The sequence below is a fragment of the Marmota flaviventris genome, chromosome 13 (assembly GCF_047511675.1).
Source record: "Marmota flaviventris isolate mMarFla1 chromosome 13, mMarFla1.hap1, whole genome shotgun sequence".
Lineage (NCBI taxonomy): Eukaryota > Metazoa > Chordata > Mammalia > Rodentia > Sciuridae > Marmota > Marmota flaviventris.
The window spans coordinates 97,806,138-97,818,587 of NC_092510.1; the positions used below are offsets into that span (position 1 = coordinate 97,806,138).

The 12,450-nt window shown below is 40.7% G+C and overlaps 1 protein-coding gene across 3 annotated transcripts in view; it reads left to right on the forward strand.

The window, feature by feature from the left end:
- Positions 1-12,450, forward strand: part of Sptan1 (spectrin alpha, non-erythrocytic 1) — a 75,164-nt gene that overhangs the window by 39,034 nt on the left and 23,680 nt on the right. For all 3 annotated transcript variants that reach the window (XM_027943338.3, XM_071601011.1, XM_027943361.3), the window contains 8 exons: positions 531-729; positions 2,709-2,813; positions 3,245-3,268; positions 3,819-3,854; positions 6,534-6,581; positions 7,081-7,172; positions 7,802-7,946; positions 8,035-8,216. In XM_027943338.3, coding sequence (XP_027799139.1) covers positions 531-729; positions 2,709-2,813; positions 3,245-3,268; positions 3,819-3,854; positions 6,534-6,581; positions 7,081-7,172; positions 7,802-7,946; positions 8,035-8,216 — 831 coding nt within the window. The remainder of the gene's footprint in view (positions 1-530; positions 730-2,708; positions 2,814-3,244; positions 3,269-3,818; positions 3,855-6,533; positions 6,582-7,080; positions 7,173-7,801; positions 7,947-8,034; positions 8,217-12,450) is intronic.

The following is a 12,450-nucleotide window of genomic DNA, read 5'->3' on the forward strand; positions in this document are numbered from 1 at the left end:
CTTCTGAAGTTGCCATGACTTTCTGAAAAACAAGTCTATAATTTTAGAAATGTCCTACTGATCCAAAGATACAGACGTCCTTATGAGATTGTTTTAAAGTCTGGTGTACCTTCTACTTGGAGGCTGCTTGGAGAATTATTTTTTAAAAAAAATGCGAAAACCCTCTGTATATATTATGCAACCTCATCTCACTCTCTGCTGTAGTCGCATGAACCCTGCTAAATGCTTGGGTTTTGGTCATCTGGTCGTGATGTTGTAAGTGCAGGATTGGCTTGGGATATGTGTGCCTAGCTGTCGTGGCCACCTAGTTGTGAACGCTACAGGGTATGCTCATCCCCGAGGCTGTGGTGTGGGTATTTGGAATCCTCATCCATGCATTCTGATCCTTTGTCACTAGGGCACCATCTTTACAAACTCATGCCTTGAATCGCATCTTGGAGACACCTAGTGGTTTGAGTTTGTGTTCTCATCTCTAGTACTTACCATCTAACCACTTCTGCCCTTCTTGTCACCCTCTTGACTTAAATCAGATATCACTCTCTGCTGGAACTGGGGGAGAAGCGGAAAGGCATGTTGGAGAAGAGTTGCAAGAAGTTTATGTTGTTCCGGGAGGCAAACGAGCTGCAGCAGTGGATCAATGAAAAGGAAGCTGCTCTCACGAGCGAAGAGGTCGGTGCAGACTTAGAACAGGTCGAGGTGCTGCAGAAGAAATTTGATGACTTCCAGAAGGTATGGGATGTCTTCACAGATGAGCTTGGAAATCACTGATTCGTTTTCTTGTTTTTTTTTGTTTTTTTTTTTTTTTAATTTTATACCTTTATTTATTTTTATGTTGTGCTGAGGATTGAACCCAGTGCCTTGAATGTACTAGGCAAGCGCTCTACTACGGAGCTACAGCCCCAGCCCCTGGTTTTCTTGATTTTTTTGACCACAGATTACTGAGCCTCTACCCCTCTACCTCTCCAACCCTTTTTATATTTTATTTTGAGTCAAGGTCTCACTCAGTTGCTTGGGGCCTTGCTAAATTGCTGCCTCTGGCCTTGAACTTGAAGTCCTCTTATTTCAGGCTTCCAAGTTACTGGGATTATAAGCATGCATCATGGTGCCCAGCTCTTTTTTTTTTTTTTTAATGAAGTAAAATTTATGTAACAAAGTTAACCGTATTAAAGCATAGGATTTGGTGGTATTTAGTACCTTCATGATGTTATGTAGCTACCACCTTTATCTAGTGCCAAGACAGTATTACCTGAAAAGAAAACCATATATCCGTAAAGCAGTCACTGTGCATTTTTCCCAATGCTCACAAACCTTAGCAACTAATCTACTTTTTTTGTTTTGTTTTGGTGCTACAGAAATTAAGCCCAGGGCCTGTTGCATGCTAAGCAAACATTCTACCATTGTTCTTTGCACCTGAATTTTTTGTCGTTGTTGTTCCTAAGCTACAGATGGACACAATACCTTTATTTTATTTATTTATTTTTATGTGGTGCTGAGGATTGAACCTAGTGCCTCACCCATGCTAGGCAAGGGCTTTACCACTAAGCTACAATCCCAGTCCCTATGTGTAGATTTTCTTATTCTGCACATTTCATATAAATGGAATTGTGATTTTTTTTAAGTGATTGGTTTCTTTTATTAATGTATTTTTAGAATTCATCCTTATAGCATGTATTGGTATTCCATTTCCTGTTACTGGTGAATAATAGTCCATTGTATGATTTAGCACATATTTTTCTTATATTCAGAGTAAGAGTATTCTTTTTTTGGAGGGGTACCAGGGATTGAACTCGGGCACTGAGCCACATCTCAGCCCTGTTTCGTATTTTAGTAGAGAGGAACTCATGATCCTCCTGCCTTAGCCTCCCAAGCCGCTGAGATTGCAGGCATGCACCACTGTGCCCGACTAAGAGTATCTTTTTTTGTTGTTTTAGTTGTAGATGGACACAATATCTTTATTTCATTTATTTTTATGTGGTGCTGAGGATTGAACCCCGTGCCTCAAGTATGCAAGGCAAGCGCTTTACCTCTAAGCTACAACCCCAGCCCCAAGAGTATCCTTATAACCAATTAAAATGTGGGAGGAAAAAAATAAAAAATAAAAAAAATAAAATGTGGGAGGATGAGCTGGGTGCTATGGCACATTCCTATAATCTCAGCGGTTTGTGAGGCTGAGGCAGGAGGATCGCAAATTCAAAGCCAGCCTCAACAATTTAGCAAGACCCTGTTTCATACAATAGAAGACTGGGGATATGTGGTTCAGTGGTTACGCACCCCTGGGTTCAATGCCCAATATAAAAAAAAAAAAGTGGGAGAAGGATTTCTCTCCCTGCCTCATCTCTCTCTACCTCTTTTTTCTTTCTCTCCCTCCTTTCTCTGTTCTTTAGTCATTGGACTTTAAATCACATTTTAACACTGTTTCTTCCCTTAAAAATATTTACTTAAATCTACATTTGAAGTGAGTAATTATTTTTTATCCATAATTAATCAAGTAAATTTGAGACAGACTGCTTTAGAACCCTATTATTTTTTCCCTTGATAGCTGCAGTCAGGATTTCCTGACCCAGACCCCTTGAAGAGTAGAGAAAACAATTCATAGGACGCCATAGAGCAGATCTTTCTAGGCTCAAGCCATTTTTGTGGATATCCTTGGCCCTCTTCTCCCTTGATTGGCCATTGTGGGTTTAATTATGATGGCGTTTGCTTTAAAGGATCTGAAGGCCAATGAGTCCCGGCTGAAGGACATTAACAAGGTGGCTGAAGACCTGGAGTCTGAAGGTCTGATGGCAGAGGAAGTCCAGGCTGTGCAGCAGCAGGTGGGTATCTTCATCTAGGAGCCAGGCATTGTTGCCATTAGGGAGCAACTTGGCTTCTTACTGTGCTCTTCAGTGCTCCCGGAGTGATATTTCAGAGTACAGAATGGTGGCTTGAATGGAGGTGCAGTCCTCTGTGTGCCCTCAACTTCCTTGGGCCATTATCTCTCACTCTTCATCCAGTCGGGGGCTTTTGTGTTCTCCTAAGTTTTTATGTACTCCTGTGAAAGTTGTGGAATATTTACATAGCCCTTAATTAATGGCAGTTTCACAAGTTTCTTAAATAAATAAAAGGTTCTGCATATGAATAATGACTTGAAGTTCTGCTGGCCAATGGGCTAGCATTCTAATCTTTCTTTTGTTACAGTATTGAATGTTTTGGGAGGTTTTATTTCCTGTGAAGATAAAATTGGTTTCTCTCTCTCTCCTTATAGGAGGTGTATGGCATGATGCCCAGGGTAAGTTGCAGGAGCCTCTGTGTGGAACTTGGACATGAGAAGGAGGTAGATCGTGGGAACAATGTAAAGTCAAGAGCTGCTTCTTGAGGATTTCTGTTCCTGAACATCAGAGATCCTTTCGTGTGTAAAATTCTGTGGAAAAGAAATTCTAGATACTGATTTCTATTTGCCTTCTCCAAAAGACCAAAAATTTTATATCCCTTCAGTTTTTTAAAACTTTATGCACAGCTACCACTTTAGGTTTGGTTTTTACCTCTTTCAAAGAATCCTTTCATATGACCTAAAGAAAAGTTGGTCGTTTTCTTATTAAGCTGACTCATTTTCTCCAATTCTACTGGAGATTTGAAAAATTTGTAATTTTTCTATTTGTTTGTATAATTTCTTCCAAAAGTCTTGGGTGTTTTTGCTAGCTGGTGGTAAACTTTTTAAGTTATAGAGAGTGATTCAGTTTTGTTCACTGACCTGTGAACTCCCTTGGGGAAAGCTAGAGTCTTTGGTGGGAGTGCTGAGCCCACCTGCACGCTGCCTAAACTGCTGCTTCTTTAACTAGGATGAAACAGATTCCAAGACGGCCTCCCCGTGGAAGGTAAGAACTCCTTTGCAAGTTATTGTCCCTAAGAGTTTTATAGGAACATGCAGCATTTCATGTCTTTCTGATGTGCCTTTTTCTAAGTATTCTGCTATTCTGGGACCTTTGGTAATCTCTGGACTCATTTGGGCTGGCTTTTTTCTGACCTTGATATTGTGTTCTGTCAGTCTCTGGAAATGTGATGTGTAATACACAGAAACAAAGTGCTTATGTTTGGATGCTCAGAGTGGGCAGATCCTGTCTATGCCAGAGACACCTCAAATGCAGCACAGCATCAGACTGGTAGGATGGCAGTCCAAGACAAATGATAAAAACACATAAATGACTGAGAACGGAAAGAGAATAAACCTCCCTACCACCACCATTTAATTATCTGTCTAACCTTTGATTCCTGTAGCCTAAGAAAGGTTTCCTGCTATTAAGCTTAGGGACCTAGGCCTATAATTCTAGCTACTGTGGAGCTGAGGCAGGAGAACCTCAAGTTCAAGGCTAGCCTCAGCAACTTACTAAGACTTTATCAAAAAAAAAAAGAAGAAGAAGAAGAAAAGTCTGAGAGTATAGCTCCTGGTTTAATCCTCAGTCCTCAGTACCACACACACATACACACCACGTCATACAGAAAAGTGAGATTTAGTTGGACTCTCAATTCTAGCATCTTCCCTCCTAACCCAGCTTGTATGACTGTCTGTCACTTGATCGCTGATCTCTCCTTTTTTTTTTGATACTAGGTGTTGAACCCAGGGACCCAGGGGTGCTTAACCACTGAGCCACATCCCCAGCCCTTTTTTTAATATTTTATTTAGAGACAGGGTTTTCACTAAGTTACTTAGGGCCTCACTAAGTTGGTGAGGCTAGTCTCAAACTTAACGATCCTCCTGCCTCAGCCTCCCAAGTCACTGGGATTATAGGCATGTGTCTGCTAAATTTCTGCTTTTTTTAAAAAAATAACTTTTTAAAAAATATTTATTTTTTAGTTATAGGTGGACACAATATCTTATCTTTTTTTTTTTTAGAGAGAATTTTTTTAATATTTATTTTTTAGTTTTTTCAGTGGACACAATATCTTTATTTTATTTCTATGTGGTGCTGAGGATTGAACCCGGTGCCTCATGCATGGTAGGCAAGAGCTCTACCTCTGAGCCACAACCCCAGCCCTGAGATTTCTGCTTTTAAAAGTATATCTACTGGTGGGCTGGGGTTGTGGCTCAGCGGTAGAGCACTCGCCTAGCACGTGTGAGGCCCTGGGTTCAATCCTCATCACCACATATAAATAAATTAAATAAATGTATTGTGTCCAACTACAACTAAAAAATAAATATGTTTTTAAAAAAAAAAAGTATTTCTACTGAGCTGGGACTGGGTCTCACTGGTAGAGCACTTACCCAGCATGTGTGAGGCCCTGGTTCCATCCTTAGCACCATATAAAAATAAATAAAGGTATTGTGTCCAACTACAACTAAAAAAAAAATTGTTTTTAAAGTTAAAACACACACACACACACACACACAGTCTGTCTACCTGGTATAGGAAGAAAGCATGCAAACCTAAATCCAAAAGCCTCTCACCGTTTGTCTTCTGCTCATATTTGCACCTGCACTGACCTGTCTGCCCTGTCCTGGGGGCTCAGGCCGCCAACAGTGGGGTTCATTCACTGGCTCTGACTACTCTCTCTCATTAAATAGACTCAGTTGAGGGGCTGGGACATTTTTCCTTTGATTCAACTTTCCTCTTTTCAATCTTAATTTTTCTCATATAACAAAAATTGATGGTGATTTGAATAGGTGATAGCTACTTATCTGACCATTTTGCGGTTTCCTGGCACCATAGTGGTCCTCCCCCCAAACTGTGTTTAGAGATCTTTGTGGACACCAACGCCTCCTCTTTCTGAGAGGGTTAGGGACAGGGGCCCTGCACACACCTGCATGTCACCTGGGGCAGGTCATGTGACCATGGTGAGCTTACTCCCCTGCTCTTCTTCTCTGGGGGGCTGAAAGGAGTGTGTGCCAAGTGGTTTCTTTCACATAAATTGGGTGGGCTCTATAGTCTGGGGGTACTTAAGATTTTTAGAAGTGAGAAGAGAACTAACTCACTGACTTATTCCTTTTTCCTTTGGTGAAGCTGTTGACCTTCCTTCAGGAAGATCCTGTTAGAGGGAACAGCAGCCTCATAGCTATTTCAGACAGGTTGAGTTTTTAGTACACCTCACTATCTGAGCTGCTGGCAAATGTTAAATTGAGTGTTTCCTAGAATGTTCTGTAACATGGACAAGTTTTAAGGCACTTATTAATCTTTGAGCTGTTTTTTCTGCCCAACCGCCTGTTACAATGTGGTTTTTGAAGGTTGGGATGTAGCTCAGTTGCAAAGTGCTTACCTCACATACATACACAAAGCCCTGAGTTCGATCCCTAGTTCTAAAAAAGACAACATGGTTTTGGTGAAAACTCTTCCCCCGTGTATCTACTCATGGAGCTGGGTCTGACTGTGCACTGTGGCTTTTCTCATGTCTTTCTCAGGTTGATAGCTTTTATTAATGTTTCTGTTTTCAATGTTGCTGCTATCCCCTTCATGGTTTTTGGTTGACCATTGGACCTACTTGGTGGCACTTGAAGCTCAGATCTCTGTCTCTTAGCTGGCATAAGCTTGATTGGGTTTTCCTCTTCTCTCTTCCTTATGTAGTCTGCTCGCCTGATGGTTCACACCGTGGCTACCTTCAATTCCATCAAGGTAAGAATCAGTGAGCAGCTCCACTGACCCTCCTGCTTTCCTTCACTACATTCCTTTCCTGTCTGCAGTCCCTGGATCTCCTAAAGATGCCCCTGAGCATCTGGGGCAGATGCCAACTCTTCCCAGGTCTGCTCTAGCCTGAGGATGCAGTTGGGCAAGTGTTGGAGCTAGAGGCTCTGGCATTTCTCCACTCGACAGTTGTTCAGGAGGCAGGTGCCACATGCCAGGCCCAAGGCCAGAATAGAGTGAGGATGAGTTAGCTGTGTGTATGCCTGTTCCAAAGGGGATTCCTAGGTCAGGCAATTGGGTGAATGCCAGTCATTGGATATGGCTGATTTTGATTTCCTGAAATTTTGTTGTTGTATACTCATTTATTCCACCAGGAAGGTTGGACACAGGAAGTTATATGTACTGTCAATTTAAGTCATTTTCCAAAGACCTGGTTGTGAGTATAATGGAGGAGGATGGAAGCAGGGCTGACATTGCCACTTTCCCGCAGGAACTGAATGAGCGCTGGCGGTCCCTGCAGCAGCTGGCTGAGGAGCGGAGCCAGCTCTTGGGCAGTGCCCATGAAGTACAGAGATTCCACAGGTGAGGGGGCCAGACGAGGGAGAAGGGGGACTGTCTGCCTGATGTGGATGGGCAGACTTACTGACTGGGGTCCCAGAGTATCGGCTGGGCCTTGCTAATATGTGAACTCTCTGGCACGTAGGGCCATATCTGTCACAGGCTGATGCTTGTAAGTACTGAGAGTGCAGACGTGGTGTTCCTCCTCTTCCTAGAACTATAGGTGCTTACCTCTGACAAAGGTACAAATACCAGAAGGATTTTTTTCTGTTCATCCTGGAACCAAGACAAACAATTCTGATAATTTATTTATTTATTTGTTTATTGAGTTTTTATCTTTGCTGTACTGGGGATTGAACCCAGGGTGCTCTACCACTCAACTACTTCCACAGCCCTTTTTATTTGTTTATTTATTTTATTATTTATTTATTTATTTAGTGCCAGGGATTGAACCCAGGAGCACTTTATCATTGAACCACATCCCCAGCCCCTTTTATTTTTTAAGACAGGGTCTCGCTAAATTGCTTAGGGCCTTACTGAGTACCTTAGTATCCTCCCGCCTCAGCCTCCTGAGCTGCTGGGATTATGGGCATGCACTATTGCGCCTGGCTAATCTCAGTGATTGTTAATCTGAACGAGTGTTTGATCTACAGAGATGCGGATGAGACCAAAGAATGGATTGAAGAGAAGAATCAGGCTCTAAACACAGACAACTATGGTCATGATCTGGCCAGCGTCCAGGCCCTGCAGCGCAAGCATGAGGGCTTCGAGAGGGACCTTGCAGCTCTCGGTGACAAGGTGAGAGGTGCATGAAGCAGAGCCAAGTCTTACTCTCTGCAGAGCTCAGCTCCCTTATTTGTGTTTTCTCACTGTTTTCTTCCCATAGGTAAATTCTCTCGGGGAGACAGCCCAGCGCCTGATCCAGTCTCACCCGGAGTCTGCAGAGGACCTTAAAGAAAAGTGCACTGAATTAAATCAGGCCTGGACCAGCCTTGGGAAACGTGCAGACCAACGCAAGGCGAAGTTGGGTGACTCCCATGACCTGCAGCGCTTTCTTAGCGATTTCCGGTAAAAATTAAATATTGCTCAGAGATCTAGAATATAGAATCATCTTTTTAAGTCTATTTTCCTGTGTACACACATGTAGACATTCTCACCTCCTCATCCTTTTGCTAAATGTTTTTGTTTTTTTTTAGTTGATAGACCTTTATTTTATTTATTTGTATATGATGCCGAGAATCAAACCCAGCGCCTCACACATACCAGGCAAATGCGCTACCACTGAGCCCCAGCCCCATCCACATGCTAAATGGTTTTATATTTTTCACTTAATATTGATATACTTTAGTCTTTTTCATCAAAAAAATTTTTAGAAGCATTTCAAGGCCACAGAGTATCTGAAAAAATGACAAAAGGAGCAACTGTGATGCTATCACCAGTAGTCACCAGTTAACTTTATTTATTATCTGTGGACACTTTTTTGTTTAAGCACCTGTAAGCAGGTTGAATATCCCTGACACTTTGCCTCTGAACACATGAGCATACATCTCCCAACACTGACAGTAAACTACCTAGCTACATTTCCATTATCACTCCCAAAAAACCAAGTGTGTCCATATTCAGTTCGTTTTTCAGTCTTTATATATATATTTATATTTATACACACACACACACTCTCTTTTGCCGCAGTCTGGCTGGGCACAAATGCCGCAGTCTGGCTGGGCACACAATCACGAGCCACCACACAGCTTGTAGATTCAAACAGCAACTCTTTATTCCCGAACTCACACCAGCCGTCTACAATCACGTTCTGGGGAAATCCACGTTCTCTGCCCAAATCCACGTTCTCTGCCCAAATCCACCTCCACTGGGCTTCTATCTCCAAAATATACTGTCTGAATCCCGTGAGAACTCAAGGGGAACTCAGGCAGCAGGATACGCCCTATTCCCAGGAGGAAATAATCTTAAACCTTAAACCTGGAACCTAAACTGGGAACGCCCTAAACACGATTATCTTAAAACCGGGAACACCCTAATCTGCCTTGGTCCTTGAGCAAGGTCACCTACATTCAATGTCGCTGCAACATGTCAGCAACATGGGGTACGCTGGCAAGGAAATTGTCATACCTACTTGGCTAATGGCTCCCAGCATCTCCCCCCTTCTGATTAATTAAACAACAAGCAATGTGGCTTAAGGACCGTGCCTGGTAGGCTGTCCAATTCAACATATGGTTCTTACCCGTCATCGGAAAACTGACCTTTAGGCGTCAGCCTCCTGTCTTAGGTTGATACCACTGCAATTGAATCATACCCGTCACTGACTACCGGTCCAGCATACAGCCATACTTGTGGATAGGTCTATGCACCAGTGGGGGGGTGAGGTTCTTTGCCTCACCTCTGTTGGCCCCCAAATTTGGCCTTGGTGCCAGTGGGGGAGTGAGGTTAATGTGGCTTATGGACCGTGCCTGGTAGGTTGTCCAATTCAACATATGGTTCTTACCCGTCATCGGAAAACTGACCTTTAGGCGTCAGCCTCCTGTCTTAGGTTGATACCACTGCAATTGGATCATACCCGTCACTGACTACCGGTCCAGCATAAGCCATTGGCCCCCAAATTTTAGACCATCACTAGCAGAAGGGAGGAGGATACAGAAATGCCACGACACCAAGCCAATTGACGGCTCCTTGGGAAAAAATTGCATCACTGGTGACACCATCAGCAAAGATATGTCAGCACTACCACAATTAACATGGGGTGCGCTGGCAAGGAAATAAAAATTGCATCACTAGTGACACCATCAGCAAAGATATGCCAGCATTACCACAATTCGCTGCACTAAACGATAGTTACATAGTCCAGGCAAGTTCTGCAAGCAGTTCAAAGCAGAGGAATCTATCAATATGTCCATTTCCTCCCAAAATCCGTTTCCTCCCAAACTAAGTTGACTCTTTGATTGAGCATTACTTGTTGAGTTCTTCACCGGCACTGGGATGGAGATAGGAATTCTGGCAATGATGCTAAAGAGACATTATCCTGAAAAGAATTATTAAATATAATGAAAAGGAAAGGTGAAAGTAAACAAACAGATCTATTAACCTACTTTAAAAACGATCCTTAACAGCTGTTTACCTAATTTAAATTAGTAAACAGATCTGTTAACCTCCTTTAAAAACAATCTTTAACAGCTGTTTACCTAATTTAAATTAAACCATTTAAATCACGTGAATAAAAAAAAAAATAATAATTCTCCCTGTGGAAAAACACAAACAGACCCCCGACTCCAGACAATCACTGGGTCAGGACCTTTCCATTGTCCTGTTAGAATATCTTTCCAAAGTACCTTAGGCTTATGTACATTTTTTGGATACATATGCCTTTCCGCAGCACTAAGTCCTTATGAATCCAAATTTAAAAAGTTTAGAGTAAAAAGCGTTATTTTAAGTTTATCTATGGGGGATATATACCCCCTTCCAATTCCCTCTTTTTGCTTTAATAAGTATGTCTGTATCTAATAGTTGTCTTAGCTTTTTGCATTTTCTATCTGTGTAATACCTTACTTGACATTTTCAACCATTTTCTATCTTATTTCTATCTTCTAGTTTTTTTTCTAAGGTTTGTATATTTACCCTTAGTTGCTTTTTTTTCCTCTTTGTTTTCTTGTTTTTTATTTTGTGGGTTTAAAATTATTGTCTTCCTACATTTTTTTTTATCTTTCTACATCTTCTTTATCTTTTTTCTTTTTAACTTTCTATACTTCTGTCTTTAAAGTTTTCCACTTCAAATTTTTAATCTATCTTTCTACATCTTCTCTCTTTTTTTACCTTTCTGTACTTCTGTCTTTAAAGTTTTTCACTTTAAATTTTTAATCTTCTTTATCTAAATATCTTTTATCCTATTATCTTCCCATTTTTTTTTTAAAGTAATGCCTTTAAGATTAACTAGGCTTCGAATGATGCAATAAAACAATCTTTTTTCCGCCATGAAGGTATCTCGACCACCTTCAATTTAACCTTTTAAAGCCTTTTAATTATCATCTATACTGTACTTTAAATGTACTTTTTCACCACCTACAACTTCACTCTTTTAAACGAGGCTTAGATTCTGTTTAAATCTCTTTAATGTTAGTTTACATGGCTGCCCTTCAACCAAAGGCTTTTTTTTCTTTAAACTCCATTGAGAAGCTTTGTCTCAATCTGCCATGTACAAATACCTTTTTCTTCTTTCTTCCTTTCTCAAGCTTTTAAAGTAAGTCTAGTTTCCTCAAAATCTTTTTAAATGGCATTTTACAACTTTTTACTTTACCATACAGAGATTATCTCATCTAGAAACATTTCTTTTTCCTTTAACCTTTTATATTAAAATATATTTCCATATCTTGAATCTTTTTTTTCTCTTTTTTAACCGTTAACCCTTTTTATAAATTCACATTTTGAAACAACTCTTATAAAATTTCTGATTTAGACAAATTACTCCACTTTAATAAGATGAAAGACTTCCATGTTTTTTATGATACTATGATACTATAATTGAAACCCAACTGAAAATTTTTCTACTCTTTGTATATAAATTACACATAATAGAATCTTAACTCTTAGTAACCTTGTTTTAGCAAAGACACAGACACAAAGCAATATTAAACATTTTTCCATTTACCAATTTATGAAAACACACATAATGTTTAAATATATTACCTTATGGAACTTAATAAGTAAAGAGTGGTTGCTGTTTCAACACTTTAGCTTTGTAAATTAATCAGAACTTTGTAGAAACCAAGATCTTAGACAAGTGTAGTAAACAAAACTAGCCATCTCTTTCTTGTTGAAGAAAAATCCTTCTACAGGATACCATGATGGTCTCATTAATATACTTAATAACTCATCTTTAAAAAGCCATTGGCTACATTTTTGTATTGTATCAACATATGCCCAAATTGTTCTTGGTCTCACTGGGGTGCCTCCTTCCTCTAACAATTTCTCTTGCTCGGAGGCGAACAACTTCAAACCTTGAGTCAACCATTTTCCCCAGTTTGCCTGAGAAAGTTCTAGGAACAGGCAACTTGAAATAAAAACAAAATAAATCAAAACGAGAACACATTGTTTTTTGAATTGGTCACCCATTCTTTCTCTCTTCCTCAAGGGTGAGAAATTTCACTTACCTCTAAGCTTCAGAAGTTCCCCGTACGGGCCACCAAATGCCGCAGTCTGGCTGGGCACAAATGCCGCAGTCTGGCTGGGCACACAATCACGAGCCACCACACAGCTTGTAGATTCAAACAGCAACTCTTTATTCCCGAACTCACAC